The sequence below is a fragment of the Dromaius novaehollandiae genome, chromosome 11, assembly GCF_036370855.1.
Source record: "Dromaius novaehollandiae isolate bDroNov1 chromosome 11, bDroNov1.hap1, whole genome shotgun sequence".
Taxonomy (NCBI): Eukaryota; Metazoa; Chordata; class Aves; order Casuariiformes; family Dromaiidae; genus Dromaius; species Dromaius novaehollandiae.
In genome coordinates this window covers 1,624,777-1,649,712 of record NC_088108.1, presented here as the reverse complement: position 1 = coordinate 1,649,712, position 24,936 = coordinate 1,624,777, and the positions used below count along the sequence as shown (strand labels likewise).

The window sequence follows — 24,936 nt, the reverse complement described above, 5'->3', positions numbered from 1 at the left end:
TTGTCCTTTCACCTAAACCCACCTGGGTCAGCCTCAAATTTCCCAGTTTGGGTGATGTGAGAGATGGTTCCTTGGCTAGACCTGGGCAGAGGCCTTCCAGGTGATATCTAAAAGTGGGCTGAGCAAAGTCCCAAGCCTCTTGCCCTCCTCTTTCATATGCGCGCGCGTGCGCGCGCGCGCACACACACACACACACACACACACACACACACACACGCTGTCTCTCTGCAAGGCACACAGATTCTCTGCTTTGTTCCAGAGAATTGGGAGAAACATGGAAACCATATGGAGGCTGCAGGGGGAGAGGAGGGCGGGGGGACAGATTTCAGTGAAGCGGCGGTCGGAGCTGACTCAGAGCTTCCCACCACAGGTTTCCTGCTGGCTAAGGGCTTTTTCAGCTGCCGCATTCTCCGTCTCTGCAGCTGTCCTTCTCCTTGTGAGGGGGCTGAGATGCTTTTAGCACCCCAGAGCTGTGAGAGGCCCCCTTCCCCTTGCTGAGGCAGCTCGTGGGGCCAGGCTGTGCTCACTGCCTGGTTATAGCTTCAGTAGAAACATCCTTCTGGAAAGCATTGGGTGAACCTTGCTCTTTCTGGGTTGGCGTCTGTGCCTGGCTTTGGCTATGCAGTGCTGAGGGGCAACAGGCTCCAGCCCTGCCGCATTTGCCCAGCCTGAACTGGAGCTACAGCAGCCTTTGGACTGCCCTGCAGTGTGCTGGCTAGGAGGTGCTCAGCCCTGCTCTCCTCTGCAAGCCGGACGCAGGACAGGGAAGGGGAGTACGTTAGGCATGAGGGCCCAGCCTCTTCTCACCCCATACTTCCCAGCACTTGGGTTGGGAGCAACCTGCAGACCCTGCTTGTGCCTATCAGTCCGCTCCTTCTCAGGGATCAGGGCCAGGGTTTTTTGTCTCCGTGTTATCATCAGGGAGCAAGGTCTGCCCTACATAGCTGCACTGGGACATCTCTGAGGCTGGGCCGACTGCTCCCACCCTGCACATTGCAAGATGGAGAGCTGAGTTGGGGGGGGGGGTGTGTTGGTCACCCCAGTGAGGACAAGCCAGCCTTTGCTGGCCAGAAGCTCCTGCTCTCAGATGCTGGGGTGGGGGACCCGGTGTGTGTGACCTCATGTGAGCTGGCAGGGTCTGGGTCCGTTCAGCTCAGCTCTCCTCACGTGGTGTGGCTCTCTCCAGCTCAGCCCTAGGGTCCATCTCTCCACCTCCAGAGGAGAGATGCCTCCATCCTAGGGCTGCTTCTGCCATTCCTGAGCTGCCAAGCTGGGGCACTACTCTGGGCGCGACAGCTGCCCCTCTGCTGCTTCTGGGCTGCGGAAGGGGAAAAGGGAACTCCAGCCTGTTCTGATTCACTGTTTGCATTTTGCAACCTCCCAGCAAAGCTGAGCATCAAAAAAAAAAAAAAAAAAAAAAAAAAAAAAAAAGAAAGAAAGCAAGAAAAAAAAAGGCTCAGGCCCAGGCCAGACGCAGCCCAGCCCGGCTGGTATCTTGGGTGCATTAGCTGCCCATGTGGGCCAGCCGTGCTTCCCGTCCCTGCCTCTGCAGCTCCGCTCTGCCTAGTTCTTCTTCGTTCTCCTGAGCCACAGCTGGCTCCACTCTTGCTCTCACAGCAGGAACGGAAAGCTGGGGACAGCCCAGCAGAGAGCATTGGGGTAGCCTCTCCCTATGTCCTGCCACCTTTTGCTGCTGTCCTTGGCTCCCTCAACACATGAGGTTACATCTCTGCACAACCCTCCATGAAAGGAGGGTATCCTACAGTGCAGGGAGAGGGTGGATATAAAGAAAGATGTTTCTGGGTTCTGCTTCCGTAATATGTAGCCAGGTGTGGTGTCAAGCCAGGTGCTGGGAGGGGTTACAGGGGTAATGGGTTAATTTTCCAGCCTGACCAAAAAGCCATTGCTCCCTTTTCTTTTGGACACACAGGCCTGGGAAAAGCTGTTTCTGTGATGCTCAGCAGGCGGGAGTGGAAAGAGAAGACAGAGATGCTGGCTGCTTTTACCCTCTTACTGCCTCAGCATGACAGGACCTCAGGACTCTGGGGCTGGGCCAGCTTTGGCCAAACCCTTTTCTTGGGGACTGGCTCATTTCCAGCTTCCAAGCTTAAACCCCACAACCAGACTTCCAAAAAGATGTGAACTGACCCAGCTTTGTTGTCTGATGAGCCAGTTTCTGAGCCTTGGGCTGGCTAAAGACCTGTGATGCTGTGAGTGCTGGGGTACTTCTCTGGACTGGTGCCCATGTGGGCTCCCTGGAAGGTGTGAGGTGGCCCTCATATGATAGCTTCCCTCCTTGCTTCGACCACTTTTGCTGCATTAGTGGGCTGAATCGGCTCACGGGGGGATGAAAGGCAGCAGGAGCATGTGGCTAGGAGCAGATAGGTAGAACTGTTTGACCTAATGAGCATTAGCAGCATTACCCAGAGCTGCTTCTCTGTCACTTCAGCATCTGATGCCAGCAGCCACTTTTCTGTCCTTCAGGAAATGTCTGCTGTCATCTTGGCCCACAAGCCAGATTTGTGCTGCTTCTCCCAGACAGCTTCTCCTTTGGCACTCTAAGTCCCCTGTCCTGTTTTGCATCATGGCTGCTCCATGTCTTCCACCAACTCCCTGGGCTGGGAGCATCCCCAAGGTGCTCAGGTTTAAAGGGGCAGTGACAGCAGGCCTGGGTCAGCTTGGCAAGGGCAGGGGGAAAGGACAGAGCCATGTCCATTCCTGGCTTCCTTCTACTGCATCCTTTGTGTTCGACGCTCAGAGCCCTCTGCACATCTGAGCCTTCCTGAGTGTCTCTGGGTCTGCCACTGGAAAGCACTGGCGACATTTTCTTGATGGTCCTTAGCTGCACAGGCATGGCTGGGGAGGTTTCCTTCTGGTACAGGGGCTGGGGTGAAGGACGAGCTGCCAGGAGCAGAGCGGTACCCTGGGGGATGCAAGGGAGGCAGCAGGAGCCAACCAGCCACCAGGACACTGCACCTCACTCCTGAACCAGGTGGCAAGCTAGAGGGGAGGCCGTGCCAAGGGCTGCACTCGCCTGGTCCTGCCAGGAGCTTGAAAGAGGGACTCAGTCACCTCAGTATTTCTTCCTCCTCACTCATCACAGCTGTTAGGGCCATGAGGCCACTAATTGGATTTAAAGGCCCTGAGCAGCCTCCCCTGGGGCCTTCACCCACACCCTGCCCATGGGCCCAGGATCCCATTTAAGCTCAACCATAGGCCCTCAGTCCCTGCCAGAGCTATGTTGTAGACTCCCTGTTCCTGAGGGAGAAGCTAGCCCTTGCTGTGCCCTGACAGCACATTAGAGGGGCTGTTTCCATCCAGGCAGCACAAGGACAGGGGCTTTATGTAGGAGACAACCTCCCTGTGACTGCTCAAGGACTCTCTTGCAGGTGCCAGGGCTGCCTGGAAAGGAGAAGGCACAAAGTGCTGGGATGCTGCCTGCTTACCCCTATCATATGGGTGGACATGGCCTGTGGGCAGTGCTGTACCCTTCGGAGCCATCAGGCTCAGGCTGGGACTTTGAGAAGGAAAATGTGTTCTGCACTGGGTTTGCCAACCTCCTTGCTGACTCCTCTGCTCCTTGCCTTGCATCTGTCTTGCTGAGAGCACATTAGCTAGCCTTGCAGCTCTTCCCGGCCCACATGCCACAAAGTGGGACCTGGGGTTTGCTTGAGGTGAGAGCCAAGGGGTGGTGAGAGCAGTAAGGGAGGAGCAGGGCTGCTCTCTGCTCTTCTGGGTGGGAGGCTGTTAGCTTGGCAGGGGAGCACTGGAGGAAGGAAGAGCAGGGGCCAGAGCATAAATCCCCAGACTGATACGCTCCCCAGGGAAGGAACTGGAACCCTAAAGCTTGCTGATCCAGCAACACCTGTGCAAAACCCTGTGTAATAAGGAGAGGCAGGGGGACTGCTAGCTCCTGGGAGACGTGTGCCTTGGTCAGGAGCATCCCCAGGCTGCAGTGGGAAATGAAGGCGCAGCTTCTGCCTGCAGCTCCTTCTGTGGCATGTTTCCGTACCCGAACTCCCCTGCTTGCCTCCTCTGACAGCTGATCTTCTTGCTCCCTCTAGCGGGACTTTGTTTGGTGTGGCTCTCTGTGCGGCCTCCCCTCCTGTGCCCATACAAATGCCAGTGTTTTTCCTCCTGCCTCTCACTTGATGTCTTCCTCGAGCAGTTCCTCCCACCACTGTGGATCTGGTCCCTGGCCTGGCTAATCCATCTCCCTGTAGCCCTGCTCCCCTCACTTTTCCCAATACACATTCTGGCATCCAAGGCAGGACCAGAGCAATCTCCAGGAGACAGCCTGAACTTGGTTTTTATCAGTGGCAGGCTTGCAGTGTGGTGGCTTCTCCTGCTGAGAGGTGACTATTAAAGCAGCTTTGCTAAGCAGAGAGCTGAGTGCTGGTGGCCAGGGAAAGCACAAATGTGCTTGTGTGATTATCTCCAACTGCACTGGTATGCAGCCAGGCACCAGCAGCACATTACAGAGGAGGAGGCTGGAGGGCAAATCATTTCAGAGGTGGCCTTCTGCCCATGCTGAGAAGCTATCACATAGAAAATCAGCTGAGTTATGTAGCCATGCGGACCTTTGCTGCCTGTTTGAGGAAGGTAGGGAACAGGGAGCATGGTGACAGGTAGTGCGGGCTGCCAGGCTAGGTAGGCACTGCCCTCCTGCTGAAAGGACATGTAGTGCAGGAGGCTTTTGTGCCAGTATGAAGCTGTGAGTGCTGGATGGCATGCATCCACCATCCATGCTGGGAGGACGTTGCTAATGTGTCTTGGCAGAGGCTGTGAGTGGGGAAAAAGGAGACTGGTCTCCAGCAGGATGGTGTGGGCTAAGAGCTGACCCGTGCCTCCTGGGCTTACTGGTTAGACAGGGCTTTACTCTGATCTGCTTCTCTGAAGCTTTTTTCCTAGGGTTTTGCTAGATCCTAAAAGTCTCCTGCTTGAGTACAGGATGCCAGTGAATGAGCTAACAACCCCAAAGCCCTGACAACACACCCCAGTGTTCGCCCTGCTAGCCCAGATCCTACAGACGTGCCTCCCTGCTCCTGGGGACTGCTGCTCATCCTGTGGTTTTCTGCACACAGAGCTGTTCAAAGGTGTGAATTCATGATCCCTGGCACTTCCCCCAGAGGGGTGCAAACATTTGGCTGGTGTCTGCTTGGAGCTGATGGTTCCCCATCTAAGTAGCTGTGAGCCATGTCAAGAGGCCTTGCTTAAAGCTAGGCTCCCAAGCACTGCTCTGCAAACCGTCTCCCACACGCCGCATACCAAGGTCGTGTTGTGCTTTTCCCTGAGAACGCATCCCTGCTGCTCCAGGACCTGCAGCTCAGCGACAGCGGGGTCTACAGCGTCACCTTCAAACAGCAGATTCAAACCAGGCACATCACCTTAACTGTGTACAGGCATCGTTTCACCTCTGAAGATGACAATACCTGTAAGTCGTAAGCTGAAGATATTTGCAGCTCTGACACTGGTTGAGCTCCCCCAAGGCCAAATATAAGCAGGATCAAGAATGGGAAGAGTGAATATTTATTTATTCTGCAGAGTGTCAAATGATTCAGAGGTGGCCCTGCTACACAAGGCTTTTTTGTAGCAGGTGAATCCTAACCCTCTACTGTAGATTAAACCCTAGACATAGAAGTTGTCTATGCCACAAAAGCCATTTTGTTGTCCTCATTAGCCTTATGTTTCCATAATATGTATCTATATTGCCCCTAGTTTGGCACTATTCTTTATGTAGCTATCGCTGTGTATTGCTTCTCTTCTCTGACTGTGCATGGCTCATCAGACTCTGTGATGAATACAAGCTTCTGAAAATGGTGAATTTGCAAGTAGTTACCCTCTAATTAAGGCTCCTCATTTTAACCTTGTATCTTGGATTATGGGTCTCGTTATCAGGATGACTGATATTTCCATGCCTGTGGTAGTTCATGCTAATGCTTGAAGAAGATGTCTTTTTCCTGACTGTCTGCTTCCATCTTTTTGGAAAACAAAGTGGTACAAGCTGTGATGCAATCCAAATCACTACTGCAGGGTATCAAAGTTGCTTCATCTTTGGCCCAATGCAACCACACAAATGTAGATAAGGTCTAAGAACATTTTCCTCTTCAGTGAGTTGTGAGCAGGGCTAGTGTACACCTTTCCCACTTTGATTTCCGTTGTTAATTGCTATTAACTGCTTAAGTGTTTAGCTCCCACTGGCACTCAAAGTTTTGTGCTATGAAAAAGTAGGTTAGCATTTGTGATGAAAGCAAATATTGCATACAGGATAGAAACATTTCAGTCATACCCCAGAATCAAAACATCTTAAAGCTGACTTTTCAGAGCAGCAGAAACTTTCCAGATCTGGTAAGAAGATCCTTAAGACATGTTCTCAGTAGTGGGGGTGTTAGTTTTCCGCAATCCAGTGAGAACAGGGTTTGATTTGACTGAGTTCTTTGCAACGAAAGCTTCAGTGGGATATCCAGTCCTCCTGACAGTGTGGGCTGTGACTGTGCCCTGCCCTGCCTGTGCATATAGGGGTGCAACAGACTGTCTGGACTCTTGCCTGGCCTATGCTGTGCCCTGGAGCTCAAACAGGGCTCCACAGCGTGTCTTGGAGAGGTCTGAGCACCGCTGTGCTGTGCTGGGTGCCTTCAGCTCTTGGCAAGGTTTGTGGTGACACCAAGGGGCATGTCCACAGGGTACACAGAGCAGGAAGCCGAGGCTGCGTGGCTGGTCCGAGAATGGGAGCAATCTGCTACTTGTGCTGACTATCCAGCTTTTCATGTTGAAAGCTTCCCATAAACACTGAGCACTTTTGGCTGAACAGTCACCTACTAAACTTGTCCTCAATGGCAAGGACATACTGTTACATTCTTCACTAAAGGTGCAGCCCCAGGTGCACTAAAGGTATTTTAGGCAGGACAATTATTGCTTTATACCACACTCATACAGAATCTTTTCACAGCAGTACAAGACCTAAAAGCAATAATGGCCTACACTGTTGGAGGCTGTCTCATCTTGTTCCTTCTGCTCTTCCTTCTCTACTGCAAGTGGCATTTTGGTGAGTGGATCTGTTTCGTGTTCTGTGGCTGTAGCCTTACAAGGAATATAACCAGAAAAGTTGAGTTTTGCTGCTTATTTTCAGAATGATTCTTTCCATAACAGCCTCTTCTAAAATGTGGTCCTCCAAGCCACTGGGCAAGATCTCAGGTAGAGGAGAACTTGCTGAGTGTTTAAGGGATTTTTTTGATCTAACTTAATAAGATGCACAGCATGACTTTTCTCAGCATTAAGATAACCTATCTTTTCCCAATCACAAAGGCTTAGCAGGGAAGAAAAACGTAGGGACATGCATGGTTCTCCAAAGCTTTATTGCTTTACAGGCTCCCTGGGACAGATTAGTCACACGGATGCAATGATTTTGAAACAATATTTTCTGTTTGTACTCTAAGGAAATCTTACAGAAATGTTGACTTTAAAGACAGTACATTACACATTGAAGTTACCTAAATCTTGCACTGATGCCTTGAAGAGATTATGTAAACATTGTTATGTAGAAACAGGAGGTTGCGTTTGTCATGCAGATTATCTTATCTGGTTGTCAAATATTGATAAATACAAATCAATCTCTTACAGGTACAATTCTTCTGAAGACATCTAGAGTTATAAGGCAGCAAGAGGTATGGAAAGAAATAAGAAAATGGTATGGGTTGTGTGGATGACAGTTAACTAACAGTTGCTATTAGAATCAATGGCTATAAGTTGATTTCTGAGTATTGAAATATAAAGTGATATTGTGCTACTGGAAAACCACCAGCCACCAGGAATATTCTTTTTTTTGTTTTAGCCTGATGATTTTTCAGCTATACTTACATTAGGCTTAAATTTCTTTATACTATATCTTTTCAAAGGTTTGAGTTAGATTCTTTTTTATTGCCCCAAAGAGGAAACTATTGCAACACAAATCCAGGTACAGAGGCCCATGTGCTGCCTGGAGCCAGCTGTCTGTTGAGGGAAGGCAAGTCCAGCTTTGCCCTTTTTGAGGACTAACCTTAGAAGATAAGTTTTTCCATAAAAGTGTTGCTGTTGGAAACCATCAACCTGAGTAAAGCAGTGGGAGAGGACCAGGAAGTAAGAGACTAAGTCAGGTCAGAGAATGGTCTAGGCAGCTCTCACCACAGCTTATGTACATGAATGCACAGGGGCAGGTGTTATCTGTGCAAAGTGGTCTATTCAGGAGAACTCATCCATGGCTATGAACAGTTTTCTGCATCAAAATATGTGGGCAGAGGAACCTGGACAGGAAAACAGGGAAAAGACTGACTTTTCTGGCTAGATTTTGTAATACTGTTGCTGAAACTGACTTTTCTGGCTTTGGTCTCAGAGCAAAGGCTGCAGGCCTCCCATCCCAGTGGGATGCTCAGAGGGAACAAGAGCCTGAAAGCTCAAGCCAGCCTTGCTGCTGAGATCCAAGTATTTATATGGCAAATTTCAATGCTGGCTGGAGCAAGGAACCAGAACCAGAAAAGCAAAGAGGTGGCAGTAAAAAGCAGACACTGCAAAATGGAGTTCTGACTTGCTCAGAACCATAGGTGGATTCTAAATTCATGCTCCTGTTTTTACTATTTATTTAACACTTATTCCATGATGGTGTTAGAAACCAGCTGTGGGGCCCTGTTGTGTCCAAGGCATAGGATGATGCACATCTGTACTTCTGCTGCTGCTGTGGTTTCCAGTAGGGGACAAATTCTGCTTGTCCTTTTCCAATCTGCACTGACCCTTCTGGAGAAAACTTTTGTCTTTGTTTTTTCCATTTATCTGTATTTATCTAGTCTCTCAGTCATGATGAGTCCTACATGGAGAACAAGCTGAGAAGGGATATATCCACAGTCTATGCGCTGATCGGCAGTGACCAGACACAGCCCAGAGTAATGCCAAAAGTTGAATGCGGTCTGTAGCTGTCCATTGACAGGAACATGGCCTAACGTAACAGACTGCCTGGGCTGTGATCGTCTTGGGCAGCAACTGAGGGACTGTCTAGCATTAGACCTCCACAACCTACCTGAGAAAAAATTGTAACATCAACCAGACAACTAACTCCTTGAGGTGAATAGGACACCTTCACCTCTGATGCTGGCTCTGCTCCTGGGGATGCTGCATGTGCCCCATTCTGGACTGGTGACTCTGCCCACACCGTGGGCAGGGAAAGTGGGAACTGGAGCTCCTAAGTGTAAGCTGAGATGATGAACTTGCACTACCATTAATATACAGTTCCCTTTCCCTTTTTCCCCTACAACATCTGAGAGTATACAGATACCGGCCGGTGTGTGTGCAGCGCTGGGAACTCCTCCTGACCAGAGAAGGGAGTCTTATGGCAATCACAAATAATTTGGGAAAGACACATCTATAGGATTTCTCAGTGAGAAGAACTAACTGAGAATACAGGATGCCAAATGCATGGCACTTTCACTGTGAAAAGAGACTACACACTGTTGGGACTGAAATGCTGCTGTTATTTTCTCCACGTCTCTTGACTGAGCCATGTGCCATTTCCCACAGAAATGGGCTGGTGATGACATCTGGGGTCCATAAAGCCTTACCAATGGATCCTTGCTTCTTTTTTAAAGATCTCCAGTAAGAGCAATTTCAGGACACTTCTGAGAGAGGAAACAACTCCCATGCATCCTTTCATGTACTGGGGAAGGCAAATTGAACGTACGTCATATCTGCAGCTGTAAAATGAGGAAATTGTATTTCACATACTTATCTGCTCAAATCCTGATCCCTAAGGAAAGGGAGAAGATACTGATTCCTGCCTGTTTATGGACTAAACCTCTCCAAGCATTACAGAGGTGGGGGGCTCAGGTTGTCTGTAATCATACACTGAGATGCAGTGCTGTTTTGGAGAGCTTCAGTTTCTCTCTACCCAGAAAAAGTCCAGCAGGTCAATGGAGATGTCAAGGTGTTGTTCTATCTGTCTCATCATTGCTGTCCTCTGAGCTGTGAGTCTTCCTCCTGAGGGAGGAAAACACCCAGTGAAGGCTTTCAGTTCCTTTCGGTGCCCTATGGACATCTATAATCAGCAGCTCCCCTCCTCATGGTCTCTGCTGTGGCCATATCCCAAGGCAAGGAGACACAGGCTCTTCCCCACATTGCTGGATGCTCAACTTCATTCTGCTTTTCCACAGTAAGTCTGGGAAGGCCTGAGGTGGAGGGTTGTACTACGTGGGACCAAATGGTGCCTGACTAGGACCAACAGAAGGGGGATGTAGATGGTGGTGTCCACGGTGGTTCAATCCAGATGTGACCCACTGCAGCACTATGACTCCACTGTAACTGTAGCTTGGGGTTTATTCCTGATGAATGTTGGGGGTCATGAAAGTTGACATCTGCACTGAGGCTGTGGTAGGAAGAGACCTTTTCTGATGCCTTTTTTTGAAACAAAGGACTTAGAAGGCACATTAGGTATTGGAGAAGTGGGTGGTTTCCCTAAATTGGAGGATCAGCTTACTGAATTTGGCTGTGCTGTGCTTTTCCCTGAGAATGTATCCCTGCTGCTCCAGAATGTGCAGCTCAGCAACAGTGGGGCATGCAGCGCTGCTTTCAGATAGCAGACCCCCAGCGGACACGGAGCCTTATCGTGTATGGATGCTGTTCCACCCCTGCTGATGCAGGCAGTGGTAGCGGTATGTGGGGGTGATGCTGTGATCAGGAATGACACTCTGATGCCCCCAGCCACACATTCAGGCAGGAGGGAGGTAGTCAGGGCTCAGATAACTCTCGCTCACCTGTGGGTGATGGAACTCTGCCATGAAGTCAGGCAGTTTGGAGTAGGTCACACAGGCTGCTATAAATGGTTCTGCCTTCTGTGAGATTAAAGCGCTGGTGCAAGAGCTTCCTGCTGACAGGTAGGAATTTGACTATATGAGTGACAATATGAGTCACATCTTACTAGTCTGCAGGAAACTTGTATTACCAGTAGTTAATATGGATCTGAGAAGCCGGCCAAAAACTAGTTCCTGGATGTAAATCTTCTGTAATGACTGGGAGGGGAAAAGGGAGTGTTGACAAGGCTGTGACCAGGGAAGAAGCATATACATGAAGAGGCTGTATGTACAAGTCTGTGCTAACAGAATGTAGCAGGTAACATAAATACCACGGGTTTGGTAATAAAAGACATGGCAAGTCACCTTGGCAGAAGAGTCAGATTCCCAGGCAGGATGTGTCCCATTGCTAAACTCAGTGGGGTTTGTGTTTGTGGTCATATTCTGCCATTTATGCATTTTTAATCTCTGCCTGTCTTTATTATTTTTGGTGCTTTGCAGATCCTTTTCTTACTGTGAGGTGGCAGTTTCCAATCCTTTAGACAGATAATAGTTCTTTTTCAATTCAGAGACACACCAGGTACATATGTAAATCGAGAGCTGTTCTGCAGGCAGAAGGCCCAGCCTGGCCTTACCCAGCCCAGCAAGCACTTTTTCACCAGACATGTTTCCCTGTGTTGGCGGAAGCCAAGGACCACGAGGAATTGCCTATGTGCAGGGCTCAGAGGAGAAAGGCCAGAGAGCCCAAAGGTTCTCTGCACACTGCAGCACCTGAAAAAATAAACCATCCCCTCTGGGCTACAGACAGCATGCTGTCACGGAGGCCTGATGGTCTTCAAGCACTTCACCACAGGGCTCTGGTCATTCAGGAGAGGTTTTGAATACAGCACTAAGCCAGCATAGCAGAGTTGTGCCTGGCAATTATAGAGCCTGGACACACAGCTGTGCTGCAATCCCTGCTTCCCTTAGGGCCCCAGCCGCTGTGCCTGCGGGGGTCCCCAGCGCCTGGGCACGCTTTGGCCTCCCAGGGCTCTCCCAACAGTGCTGGCTGCGCCCCAGGTCTGCCGAGAGGGTCTCTCCTGAGGTGCCTGCAGGACCTGGCCCTCCCATGCTGAGCCTGTGCCAGCATGTACATGGGGGCCTGCCCAGGGCCTGTGAGGGGCCAGGGAGGCAGGGAGCCAAGGAGAAGAGCCGCCTCTGCAAGGCCCAGGGCAGCACAGAGCTGGGGAGAGGAAAACTGCTGCTGCTCCCCAGACACCAGCTCCCAGGTGGGCTCAGGAACTGGGCCCAGAGGGCTGGAGGCCCAGACGCAGTGATGGGGAGTCCCCGTGGGCGACTGCCCACACAAGGCGGTGCGGGTGCCCACGGCAACGGCAGGGCTCTGTGATGGTGGTGGCATCGTGGCCACAAGGCCACTGTGACAGGGGTGTCCCCGTGGTGACTTGCCAGGGCCGGAGCGCCCCGGGGTCCCCACTTGAGCAGAGCGACTCCATCAGGAGGGAGCAGCTCCTCTTGGTGCCGGCGTGGTTGGTGTCCGGCAGCGTATTTGGAGACGCCCATGGAGCGGGAGGCGAAGCCCTGTTCCCAGCCTGCAGATGGGCACCCCAGCACGCGGGAGCGCAGCGAGGTGAGCCGTGGGGCTGGAGGGAGAGGAGGCAGCGGGCATGGGACCCGCACACAGGGCACAAGGATGGTGGGGAGGGGGAGCTGGCGTGAGACAGCCAGCCCTGAGCTCCTGCGGCAAGCGGGTGTCTCCTCGGGGCCCTGGGGATTTTCTCTCGGGCAGAGCTGACTCAGTGGATGCCCCAAGCCCCACGCAGTCCCTGCAGCTCTGCACCGAGAGGCAGAGAGCAGCCCTGGGCCGCGCTCAGGCTGGCCGTGCTCGGCCAGGAGCTTCCCTTCAAAACGGGCCTGGGGTTTCCTGTGCTTCAGGGGCCACTTGTGGCATCACAACCACTTCCATCGTGCACCTCCTTCTCCCCACAGGTGGGCCACCAGGAGCCACCCGCCGCGACGCAGCGGAGCCAGAGCTCGGCTTCGTCCCACCAGAGGGACAGGCTGCCTCTGCTCCCCCGCCCAGAGAGCTCACAGGACTCTGAAGATGGCAGCACAAAGGTACCAAGCTGACCAGAGACATTGGCAAAGCCTCTTGCTGACTGCCCGGAGCTGCCGAGAAGCAGGCGGCAGGTGCTGGGAGGGAACAGGAGGTCCTTGCCTCCCCGCAGGCTGACTGCCGGCTCCGCAGGGCACTCTGCAAGGGCACGCCGTGGGGCTCTCCGTGGGCACTGCCTTTGCCTGTCCCTTGCCCGGGCAGTGACCAGCCCCGTCCCCAGCCAGCGGTTGGGAGCAGGGTGGCAGTGGCCTGGCCTGGGGGAGCGCTGCCATTGGGGCTCCCAGCAGGGAAGTTTGCCAGCTGGGAAGGAAGGGGCACGTGGGAGGAAGCACCCCAGTAACTCAGCCTTTCTCCTTGGCTTCTATTGCAGACAGTCAGGGTGGAGCAGCGGGTGGTTCTGCCCTGCCGGAGTTTGACCAGAGAAGAGCTGCCACTTGTGCCATGCTTGCCGCCTCTCCCCACCAAGGCAGCAAGCCAGGCAGATGTGTCCCTGCGCACAGGTAGAGGTCAAGCGGCAGCATCTACAAGGCCTCTCAAGCTGCCCGCTCTGCCAACATCCGCGGGACGCTCTGCCAGAAGCAGGCCCGAAGAACTGGAATGGCCTGCTGAGAACTCTGCAGCAGATGACTGCAGGGAAGACCTCCCACTTGATAGTGGCAGTCCCCTTCGATTATCCAAGCAGGATGCTTCTGCTTTCACTGGGGCAAGGGAAGAACATTTCCCTGCCATGCCCGAGGCCAGGCCTAGCTCTTCCACATCAGCACTGGCAACACCAAGGCCATCGCAAGGCCACGGCAGCAGGATCACTCTTCCCCCGATCAGCCGGCAGCCTTCAAGACACTCCTCCTTTCTCCTGGGATCCCAGAGCGCTGCTGAAGGGACAAGCCGAGGTGGCCCAGCATCCCTGGAGTGGGACAAGCCCTGGCCAAGATACCCCGTGCTGCCAAGTCGGCGACAGGTGCCGGACACGAGGGTGCAGAGCCACAACTCGATGTCGAGCGAGTCCTCAGCGTCGCAAGGCGGAGACACCAGCAGCAGAGTCACGGCAGAGGAGGCTGGACTCACCAGCAGCGAGAGCCCCAGCTCCAGCTCCAGCTCCAGCCTCTCCTTCACTGAGGTACTGCATGGCTCTGCAGAAGACGGCCTTGCCAGGCCCCACGGGGAAATGGCCCAAGCCGACTCCTCGTCGCCTTCCCTGCCTGATTTTGCCACCCTTGGCCATGCCCTCCACGACCTGGACATCGCAGGGAGGGCTGAGAGCCCGGGCCCTGCCCCACACAGCCCCACACCATCTGACGCCTCTCTTGACGATGTAGTCAACTTGCTCGTCTCTGCAGCCTTGCAGTCAGCCGTGGACGTGAGCAGGAGAGCTATCCGCAACTGCCGCACGTGCATGAGGCTGCGGAGGAGCTCAGCGTGGCTGCACCACGGGGGCTGCTGGCACACGCGCTCTGTTCGGCACCTCCGCCAAGCACAGTCCAGGACCAGACGGCACCACATGCGGAAAGCACAGCCCCGGTGCGTCAGCAAGGACCTGCTCCCCATGCTCGTGGGGGCAAGCGTGCCAGCTTTCCTGGGCAGAGGCAGAAGGTCAGGGCATCCCAGACAGCCACCAACAGCAAGGGGCCTACAACAGCAGCAGGAGCAGGAGGAAGCAGCGGGAACCAGAGTCCAGGCAGCGCTGGAGGAAGAGCAAGGGGAGCTGACAGGGGAGGAAGCAGGGCAGCAGGATGCTGACAGAGACCTGCCAGAAGAGCAGCAGCTGGAGGACTCTGCCTCTGTCCACGTGATCTGGGTCCGACCGAGCTTCCAGAGCCTATTGGCGGGGACACGCACGCACCACAACGAGGAGGTGCCCTGCTCGCTCGACAGTGAGGCCACAGACGCTGACAGAGGAGCAGCAGGCAACCCGCAGTGCGCGCCTCTCCCCCAGGCAGCGGCCACAGGAGCCGAGGCCGAAGATTCGCCCTTGGCCGGAGGCTCTCGGCAAGAGGGGACCAGCACGCCTCTCCCCACGGCAGGCTCCCCAGAAGCAAAACCAGCAGCTTCGCCCTCGGCTGGAGGCCTTCGGCACCAGGTGAGCAAGGAGCAGGTGGCCAACACTGACCATGCAAGGGAGTGGACATGTGAGGTCCGCCTGGGGTGTGCGTGGTGGGGAGACGCCTGGTGCTGTCCTTTTCAGCCCACCTAAGGCCCAAGGGCTGGCACCCCCTCCATGCCCTGCATTGCGTTCAAGCTGGGGGCACAGGTGCAGAGCGAGGAGGGAAGGAGCCGGCCACAGCAGCAGCCATCTCCCACACCCACCCTCCCAGCCCCCTCCTCTGGCACCCTTTGCCCCCCGGGGGGCCCTTCACGGCCTCCAGCCCAGCCCTGCTCTTACGGCCCCATGATAGGCATCGTCCTGTTGGCACACCAGTCTCAGGACCCTTGCCTTGGCACTCGCGGCCATTCGCAGCATCCCCACACCGTGCACCATTTTCCCCCGTTCATCCCAGGGCACCAGTGCCCTGAGCTTTGGGAGCTGATGGCGCTCAGCTGTGGTCTTTCGCTCTGCCCCTGCAGGTTCCCTCTGAGCACAAAGCGGATGTCAATTCATCCTCCTCCTCCAGAGACATGCCAGAGGATGACCCAGGTACGTATGCGAGTCGAGAGCCGTGCTGTGGGCAGAAGGCCCGGCCTGGTCCAGCAAGGGCCCCTGAGGCTGGCGGCACTAAGCCACCACCTCTCGGGAAAGCCCTTGGTGGCGCGGGGCAGCAGGTGCTTGCCTGCGCTCGCACAGCCCCTCACCCACGGCTCCCCTTCTCCCCACAGCCGTCGCCGCCCTCCTGGACCCACCGGCTCCCAGGCAACGGCCCTCGCTCCTCACGACGCTGCTTCAGGCTCTGCACAGAGCTTTCTCCTGCAGCTGTCTCACGGGGCAACGAGAGGGACGAGGGCAGGATGCACGTGCCAGGCGGCTCCCCTGACGTCGCAGCTGGCCTTGTGGATGCGGAGCGCAAAGAGGGAGAGCAACACAGACGCACGCAATGGTGCCAGAGGTGTTCAGCTTGCCTCAGAGCACCTGCCACTTGCTGCCTCAGCTCATGGCACAAAAGGAGGACCTGCCGGCTTGGATGGGCAGCCAGAGCCATGCTCTGTCCTGGGGGCAACACAAAAACTGCCCCAGAGCACTCCTGCTGCTAGGGAGACCCAACAACCCTGCCGGAGACGAGGGTCTTCGAGGACAAACACGGACTCGCGCATGGACTCGTGCATAAAGCCTCGTCAGGCTAGGGCCATTTCCTGCTTGGAATAAAATCTTGGGGACTTGTTACTTGGTGTCAGTGACCTCTCAAGAGACAGACTAGTGCAGGCAACGCCAGTGAAGGCAGACAGAGCTGGAGAGAAACCCATTTGCTGAGCTACAGAAACACAGAGCAGCTGGGGCGGGAGGGGGCTCCTGAACATCTCTGCTCCAACCTGCTGCTGCCAGGTCAGGTTTCCCTGGGCCTGGCACTATCGAGGTGTGACTGTCCGCAAGGACGGATTCCCCCATGACCCTGGGCCCCTGCTCCAGTCTTGGACCACCCTACTGCCCTGTGGCATCTAAGGCCCCTCCATAGCTTCAGCCTCTCGATTTTGCCCCCACGCACAGGTAGCAACACAACAGGATGGCAAGGCCTCATTGCAATGACACAGCATGGCCTATGCTAAAGGAAAGCCCCTCATCAGCAAGTGAGGACAGAACTCGGGTGAAACCAGTGCAGCAGCGGGTGCTAAGGGCAACCCAGTGCGGAGCACGACCCTCTCACGGGTAAAACCCAGAGCTAGGCAGCGGCTGGAACAACTAAGGCAGCAGCCGTGGCATCTCTGTCCTGCTTATGCAGCTGCCCCCGAGTCAGCCTCGCAGGAAATCTGGTCAGTAGTTGGACACCAGGAGCTATGCAGCCATCCGTCTGCACCAGGCCAGAGCAGGCAGCAACAACCAGCTCCCCAAGGAGTCCCTGGCAATAGCAAAGGCAGAGGTGGCGGAGCCCAGGGCAGCTCCCCAGACCACCGCGCTCTCAGCACAGGGAGGCTTCATGCGCATATGCAGACGGTTGGAGACAAACCTCTCTGGTGAGTGCCAGCCACCCTCCGCAGCCCACCCTGGCCATTCCCGGGGCACAGGGAGGCTCAGGGAGAGAAGAAATCGCTCTGCCCCAGCCTGCCAGGGCAGCAGGGTCTGCGTGCAGAGCAGGCAGGTCCTGCCAGTGAGGGGGAAGGATGCGAGGAGGAGTGGATGGATACTGCGAGTCGACAATTCACCACCCCGATATCTGCTGGAGGGACAACGCAGGAAGGCACAAGCAATCCAGGAGGTGCCTGGAGAGTATCAGCAGAACTTCCTGATACGGGTGGTAGAGGAGCCAGTGAGGAGAGGTGCTCTGCAGGACCTCATATTTACAGACAGGGAGGGGTGTATTCACTCTTAGTTCATTACCAGTTAAATTGGATCCAAGGGCTCTTGAGGTGCAGTGGAAGCATAGCATTTCCTTAAAGGAAAAGTTTTTGACTGTGACCTTTGCTTGGCCAAGAAGTTTCTCGGAGAAGGAAGAAAGTACCTGAAAAGCCTTGTTCTTGTCTTGTAAGCAGACACCGTATTGGTGAGGCTTATTGTCACCATTGCTGCCGGGTGCTCTTTCCTGTAGCTAGCTAGAGCAAATAAAGCTTCTGTTCCGACCAAACCAAAAGTATTGTGAATTTATTGGGCAACTTGGTGCAGTGACTCGGACCGCACGCACCTCGCTTCACTTCAGAGGACCGCAGGTCACTCCTCGCCGAAGCCCTGGCACCAACAGAGAGGTAAGGCACCTCTTGAAATGCCTGCGGGGGCATTGGCAGAGAGCAGGCCGCAGGCTCCCAAAGCACCTGGAGATTGCTGCACCTGAACTTTTTGAAGGAATGAAGGTCAGCTCAGAACCTGTTGGCCAGCCCTGTCATTTGCATCTGGGAGCATCTAAGAGGCAACTAGACAGGGATTAGTATGTTGCTGGTTTTGTTTTTGTGTTGGACATAAACTGCTGAGCAAGTTTGGGAGAGAACGGGGTGGGGTCCAGCCGCACGGAGACTGTCCAAAGGCTGTTGCCCAAAGCAAGGGGGCTCCTCTCAAGCTTGGTGGCTCAGCGGGAGGGTCCCTCTCTTCTCTGGCCTGTTTTCCCTAGGTACTCTTCAGCTCTGCTCTCAGGTGAAATGAGGCGCATGCGGGGCCCTGGGAGCACTACTAACCCCTCATGCTCTGTCTACTTTTACTCCGTTTATAACGGGAACTGAGCCGCCGAAGGAATTGCTGTGCCCCCAAGAACCCCAGCGTATGCTATGTGTACTCGCTCCTCTCCTCAAAGCTGCAGGTGTCTTAAGAAGGGGAATTTCTACACTGGGGATGTTTCTAGGGAAGAATTCCCCGGGGAAGGGCCTTTGGCTTGAAAGAAGAGAGGACATTTGAGAGGAGCCTGTCAGCGCCCCCCCACCGCAACGGCCGCGGCGCGCGGCGCCCCACTGTGTGGCGGCGCCTCAGGGGCGGGGAGCGGCCACCCGCGCCGCCGGGGCTGCCGGGAGCAGAGCGGGGTGGGGCGCTGCGCCGAGCCCCGTGGAAAGCCGTGGGCGATGGCAGCTGTGCTGCGGCCGGCAGAAGGGGCTGGTCAGGAATCAGGTGGCTCCTCTGGCTGGCAAAGCTCCCGTCAGTGTGCGCCGTGTCCGCCTCGCTTGTGTGACTCTGGCCCAGGGGCGCTGCCTCCCTGGTGGTCCTGAGGGATGGAGCGCTTACTGCTGCTCTTCCGCACGTGCGCTACCAGCCTCTTCCTCCGCTGCCAGCGCTCCGCTCCGCTCCGTCGGTATTTGAACCCCCATGATGCTACTGCCCACTTTACTGTACAAGGAGAAGGTCGTCAAATGGAAATGGGCACCCAGCAGCGTGCTTCCGTACCTAACGGCCTTTATTTAATGTAGTGAGGAATGGAGAACTGCTTGGTGTAACTTGCTGGGATGCTCCCTAAATCGTCTCAAAAACTGGAGTGGCCGAGTCTGCCAATGTGTTGGATGATGGCAGTGGTGATGGTGGGGCAGGACCGGGGTAGCGACTCGCACCTGAAAGGTACAGCCTTTGACACAGAGGAGCCCTGCAAATTCAGACACTTATAGGGTTCTAACCGAGGGTCTGGGAAGGGGACAGAGCAGAGCCAAAGCTTCTGCCGAAGCTTTGGAGCTTCTTAAAATAACACTAAATTCAACTCTTGGGTTATTTGAATGCTCCCCTGCCCTCCTTCCGAGGGATAGTTTTTTCTCAGCAGTCAGTTCTCAAGCTGATAAAACTGTGTAGGCGACAAAGACTGAAACAGGTCTTTGTCCTCCTTTCTCTCCAGCAAGGGTTACTATGAAAAAATGCAGCCTTGTGTTGTGATTAAACTGGAGCACACTACTGGTCGCTGAAGGACAGTGCATTTGTTTAGCTAATGCTCCGGCTAGCACTGAATTTCAGTATATGGACTGCATTTCTGCAGTGCACAGTCTCGGACTGTGTGGCGGACAACAGGGCAGATGCTCCAAACTTTTCGTGGTCATACTTAGATGCAAATGACTTACAGGAACCGTTGTCCCCAAAGGTGCAGCACAGCTTTCACAATGATAACATCTGCCTGTCGCTATTGCCACTATCGCTGAAAAATGGTTCAGGTGACAAATAACAAATGAAGTATTCCTGGAAAGACTGTAGCTTGCAGTACAGCAAAGCATGCTGCCAGAAGACTCTTGTAATGCAGCTGGGTTTGGGATGAAGAACGGTTTCCTGCTGGCATCATGGCATCCCAAGGAAATGAAGTTTGAGTGTTGTACTTTGTGTGTGCTGTGTGTGTCTGGAGAGAGAGAGAGAGAGAGGTTTACTTCCTTACTTCAGCCCTGTTCCCTAGTGTTTCCCAAATCTAAGCAGAGATAAAGGGGCAGGGGTAGTCACACAACCCAGACAAATTCTGGGGATGCTAAGAAGAGCTGCAGATCAGCAATGATTTCATCAGAGGTCAAGTGTGTGATGGCCACATGGGTGGTGAGGCCAACAGAGATGCTTAGGCCTTTGCCACAGCTCCAGGCTCCAAGAGACTTTCTGTTGCCTTGACGCTCAAGCAGGGCAAGATTTCCCCCCTCCAGCCATGAGCCTGCGGTGAGTTTTTCCAGCAGGGCTTGCTATCTACAGCAGAACTTGGGAGTGCTGGCTGATACCAGCTGGCTTGGGACCTCCCAGCACTCACAGCCACATCACTGACAATGTGCTGTGCTGGTAGCTGGCCCTGCTCTGTGTCTGTGCCCTCTGCACCCCCTGTTTGCCCTGCTAGCCCAAATCCTGCAGATGTGCCTCCGTGCTCCTGGGGACTGCTGCTCATCCTATGGTTTTGTGCACACAGAGCTGTTCAAAGGTGTGAATTCATGATCCAAGCAGATTTGAGGTTCCTAGTTCCAGCTGCTGCTGTATCAGGTGTGGCCCGGGATTCAGAGCCCCTCTGCATGCTGGGGTGGCTGTGCCCCTTGTGCTCTGCATGGAGTCACACCTAGCCTGCCTCTTCCACTTGCCTTTCCCTGTTCTGTGTCCCCTGGAGCCATGCTAATGAGGCTGTCATCATCCCAGGTTAAAGATCTCAGCACAGCATCTCCCCTCCAAGGGGATGCGGACTGCAAAGCTACTCTCTTCCCAGGGTAGGGACACCACCCTCATCTAGTGTCTGGCTTTCTCCAGGCTGTTCCTGGTGTTTTGTTGCTCTTGCTTCTCTCTCAGTCCAAGGTTGTAACATAAACTGTTCCTGCACAACCTGTGCACCCACATCTATGTTCTGTGCCTCACGAGTCCTTGTTACATCCCTGCAATGTCTGAGATGAGCAGGAGGTTGCTGTGTGGGCAGAGGAGCACTGCTGCGTGCTGCTGCAGGGCTACTCTGGTCCCAAGTGTCACAGAGCAGAGGCAATGTGAGGTGACTTCTGACTTCTGGGTGGTCAGAAAGCACCCCAATGAGCAAACAGGCTCCATTTAATTTTTTAAAGCTAGAAATAAAACCCACAGATGTCTGTAAGAAAGCATCAGACATGATTTCACATCTGTGCTCTGGGACTTGGCAAGCAAAGCCAGCTTATGGTCTCTAGAGTCTTTGGTGCTCAGACAAGCATTGCATTGCAGTGGTTAAGAGATACTCCAGATTTTTTTTATGTTGGGGGAAGGGAGGGGAATGTCACATTAACAGCTTCAAAACATGAAGCTCTTCTCGCTGAGGATCCTTTGGGATCACACCAAGTTGAGTCACTCCCTCAGTCCTGGCTTCAGGAAGCACTGAGGATGCCCAGTGGAGCTGCCAAGCCGTTGGATTACACCAGCAGGAGATGGAGCTCACTCAGCTCCTTCTCCCTGTCATGCGCTTGACTTGTCTGGCAGCACTTGGGTCTGCATCAGTTCCCAGGCATGCTAAAGGACTGTACTCTGCTCAAAGGCTGATGGTTGGCATAGCTGAGGAACCCTGAATCTCTGCTGGTTAGCTTAATGTAGAGACTTGTGGGCTTTGTGATCTGCCCATAATGCCACAGGCAGCAAGAGAGGTGAACTAAGGGTCTATCTACAGGGCTCTGGGTAGCTCCTTCGAGGTAGGACATGCAAAAGAAAGAACATTTTGTTAAGGTACAAACAGGCGTTGCTTCCAGACAGGATTTGGGTTTTTAGGGTTTTTTTTTGTTTTTTTGGGCCCACGTCTCACCATTTGTCTCAGTGGTCCTGCCCTATTCCTCATCCCCTGGCAGTGCATAGGGCAGCTTGCAGGTGTCATGGGCCCAAACTAGGGTCAGCTCTTGTTAACATCGAATATGGTGGATGCCCTGCAATGCTGAGTTCAGTCATTCAAATACATAGGAAGAGATGTTACCTGCCAGGGCTAAATGGACATATCACACAAGGCTGGGAGCAATCTGGTGTTAACACAGATTGGGATATGGAAAGAGGAAGGTCAAGGTCTTTTGCCCAAGGTCACCCCAGAAATTTGCCAAATCTGAAGCCTGAACCCCATTTCTCCTGAGTCCCAGCACACTGCATTATCTTCTGTGAATGGTGTGTAGCTGGCTTTGCTCCCTTTCCCTGTGACACAGCTAATTCACAACTGCATTGTATTGCCTTGGGGGGAACAACTGAAATGAAAAAAAAATGTGGGAAGATTGTTTGCTGCTAACAATATTTTTTTCTTTTTGTTCTCAACACAAAAAGCAAACAAAAAATATCTTACTTTTTTGGGTCAGTCTGAAATGTTTCATTCAGCTAAAATTCTGCTCCAGGCACTTTTTAGTATCATTGTGAGAAAGTCGGTTCTGGAACAAAACACAATTTGAACAGAAGAGCCAAACAAATTATTTTAAGATGCTGAAATACAGTGTTTACAAATGATCCCTTTTATTGTCATCTGCAATTATTCACTGAATTCAATCCAGACTCAAAATTATCACTTCTTTTGAAACTGTATTTTTCGCTGACCTTTTGCCATTTAATACTGTGCACAAATCTTGTGCTTCCTTGTTCCTGGCCTTTCCTAACCTGGTATGGCCAGAACATGCCCTGAAATTTTGTCACAGCCCAATTAGAGAAGGCAGCTAAGGGATTAAGCATTTTTGATTTTGATTTTGAGGAGGCCAGAATTAATGAACATGTGACTGTCACTCAGCTGTTTTTTACCATACTTTTGCAAAGAGCTGAGCAGTACTGGAGCATTGATGGGGAATGGAGCCTGGGAGCACGTCTTCCTTTCTGCCTTAGGGTATCAGTGAGAGTGTTTTGAGATACCAGGACTGAGTCTGCACTGAAGCAGATGCAGGAGTGCTTGTGTGCTCTATTCTGTTGGCAGACCCATGGATGGGAAGGTGTGTGTACACATGAATAATGGGGGAGGGGTGACATCCTTGGTGCTCAGGCAAAGAGACTGGGTGATCACACCCTCAGTAACTTTGTGTACCAGCATTTTCAAATGGCCAGTTACTGAACACCAGCAGTCACATCTTGGAAGCTTGCTTTGCCTGTTTTGGCATCTGGATTTTTCAGTTCGTAGACTCACTCATTGTCCCAGGCCAAGTTATTGACCACAAGGGAGAAGTTGCTTTCCAAAAGGGAAATTTTTATCTTGTGAGGGCCTGTGATGTAGGTCTTGTTCTTATCTGGTTTCATGGTAAGGATAGGGATTATTTCCTGTTTGTTATGCTTTGGAAGCAAATGTCACTCTGCCAGAAAGACCTCAGAGACTTACATCTTCATTCCAGTCAGATGTCCTGAGCCACTGAATGATGCTTTGACTTTCCCAGTGTTTTGTTTCACCAGGAGCACTGGGGAGAACAAGCTAACCAGAAGAGAAGGATTAATGCTGGAAAGGTGACCAGGCCATAACTTGCACTTTGCTCAGAGGTCTGCCTCCAGCTCCATTATCAGGATGCTGCAAGCTAGCATTTGGTCTGAGCTTCTCAGATTTGAGCTGCCCAATTCGGACCCTTCAGAGAAAGAAGGAGGCTGGGAAGTGAGCAGGAATTTATCAGTGAGCCTCATCACATAGTCAGCAGTGTGGTTATGCCTGTTTTTATTTTTCGTGTGCACCTAGCCAAGGTGGCAAAGTTAGGTTTTCTTAGGGGCAACGCAGTGAGGAGCTGGTCTGGACATGAGGCAATGATACGAAACTGGGGACACTGCAGGTAAAATGGTTGCTTTGCCTGGGGAACCTGGGCCCTGAGCAAGCCTTGCCTCAGCATCTGCATCTCCATGTCTGAAACTCAAATCAGAGGAAGGAGGAAGTGTTTCAAAATCATCCCACTTCCCCAGGGAAAGAGAATCAGAGCATCTTCTCACAAGTACTAAAAGATCCTTGCATCCAGTCCTTGTCCTGACAGAGGTTGAAAGAGCACAAAGTGATGTTGCCTTTCTGAAAGCACCTGAGAAAGAGCTTAAAATCACCAGGCATGGGAAGGAGAAAGAGAAAAGAAACCAGTTCCTTCAGCACTGAGGACCCATGTATGCCAGAACTCTGGGGACAACTGAGCTGACCATAATGCCGATGTTGTGTGCACTATGGATGGCAGCAGTTGGTGACTTAGCCAAAAGCCAAGGGCCTTGCATACCCGTGCTGCTGCTGTCAGGGCTGGCTCCAGGCCTCTAGAATGAAGACACGTTTCTGCACGACACTTGCGGGACTTCCCTTGCAGCTGGAAAGGGGCTGCCTTAAGCTTTGGCAGCCTGGCCCTTGACTGCAGGGACTTGCCTTGTTGGAAGCTGATCCAAGAAGGGGCATCAGCAGGAGCATAAATTATGTTCCTCCTTTCTATCTCTCTACATGTCTATATAGAAAGAATCCTTTTTGAGCAGCAGGGCACCCTGGCAAAGGGGAGAGATGTATGTCTCCCTCAGTGCAGATCATAGCTAGGGTACTATAGGCTCTGCTTTTGCCAAGCTGGGCAGGGAGCATGAAAGAGCCATGCGGTGACTCATAAATGTGTGAGATGAGAGTGATAAAGGCCAGATAAAGATGTAGTATGAAATAAAATGAATACAGTAAAGCAGAATGTCAGACCTGGAAAGATCCTGTCACACATCAAGGGAGCACTCACTGCTTTGGTATTGAAGCAAAGAACTTTCAGCAAGAAGATGCGAGAAAAGCAACTGGCGATTTGCTGTCTGCTTTGCTTCAGACTGACGAAGTTTGTTCTTGTGGGTGATTTGACTATAAAACCTTAAATACCTTGAAAGCTGAATACTGTGTGGCCAGGATTTGGAATTGAGGCTGAATCTGCTCCTCTGGATACAGTCAGCTGCTGGCATTGGGTGGGATTCTCAGGGCAGTCGACTGGGATGACGCCCAGCCTATTCAGGGTTGGAGTAAGTGGTCTCAACTCTGCAATTGGGTGCCCCAGATCTTGTCCCAGATCCAGGACTCAGGACTGTTAACTACCAGACCTATGGCTGCTCTGCTAGCTACATGCAGCTTGGCTAGCCTGGTAAACTGTGTG

At 53.0% G+C, this 24,936-nt stretch overlaps 1 protein-coding gene across 2 annotated transcripts; it reads left to right on the top strand.

The window, feature by feature from the left end:
- The first annotated feature begins 5,091 nt into the window (after positions 1-5,091).
- On the top strand, positions 5,092-17,621 carry LOC112990888 (uncharacterized). 2 transcript variants are annotated; one of them, XM_064517946.1, is made up of 8 exons: positions 5,092-5,434; positions 6,950-7,045; positions 7,621-7,664; positions 8,817-12,435; positions 12,795-12,923; positions 13,292-14,998; positions 15,484-15,553; positions 15,733-17,621. In XM_064517946.1, the coding sequence occupies exons 4-8, from the start codon at positions 12,367-12,369 to the stop codon at positions 15,885-15,887; spliced, it is 2,130 nt and encodes a 709-aa protein (XP_064374016.1). In that variant the 5' UTR covers positions 5,092-5,434; positions 6,950-7,045; positions 7,621-7,664; positions 8,817-12,366; the 3' UTR covers positions 15,888-17,621. The 2 variants fall into 2 exon arrangements, with proteins under 2 accessions (XP_064374016.1, XP_064374015.1); XM_064517945.1 differs by lacking the exons at positions 5,092-5,434; positions 6,950-7,045; positions 7,621-7,664; positions 8,817-12,435 and having other exon boundaries at positions 12,493-12,923.
- Positions 17,622-24,936: the final 7,315 nt, after the last annotated feature.

What these genes read in the sequence shown, in the direction of transcription:
- LOC112990888 (XM_064517945.1), top strand. Translation starts at nt 12,609, where the DNA reads ATGCCCCAAGCCCCACGCAGTCCCTGCAGCTCTGCACCGAGAGGCAGA. An exon ending in CTGAAGATGGCAGCACAAAG is followed by an intron (nt 12,924 to 13,291) that starts GTACCAAGCTGA and finishes CTTCTATTGCAG; the next exon opens with ACAGTCAGGGTGGAGCAGCG. An exon ending in CTGGAGGCCTTCGGCACCAG is followed by an intron (nt 14,999 to 15,483) that starts GTGAGCAAGGAG and finishes CTGCCCCTGCAG; the next exon opens with GTTCCCTCTGAGCACAAAGC.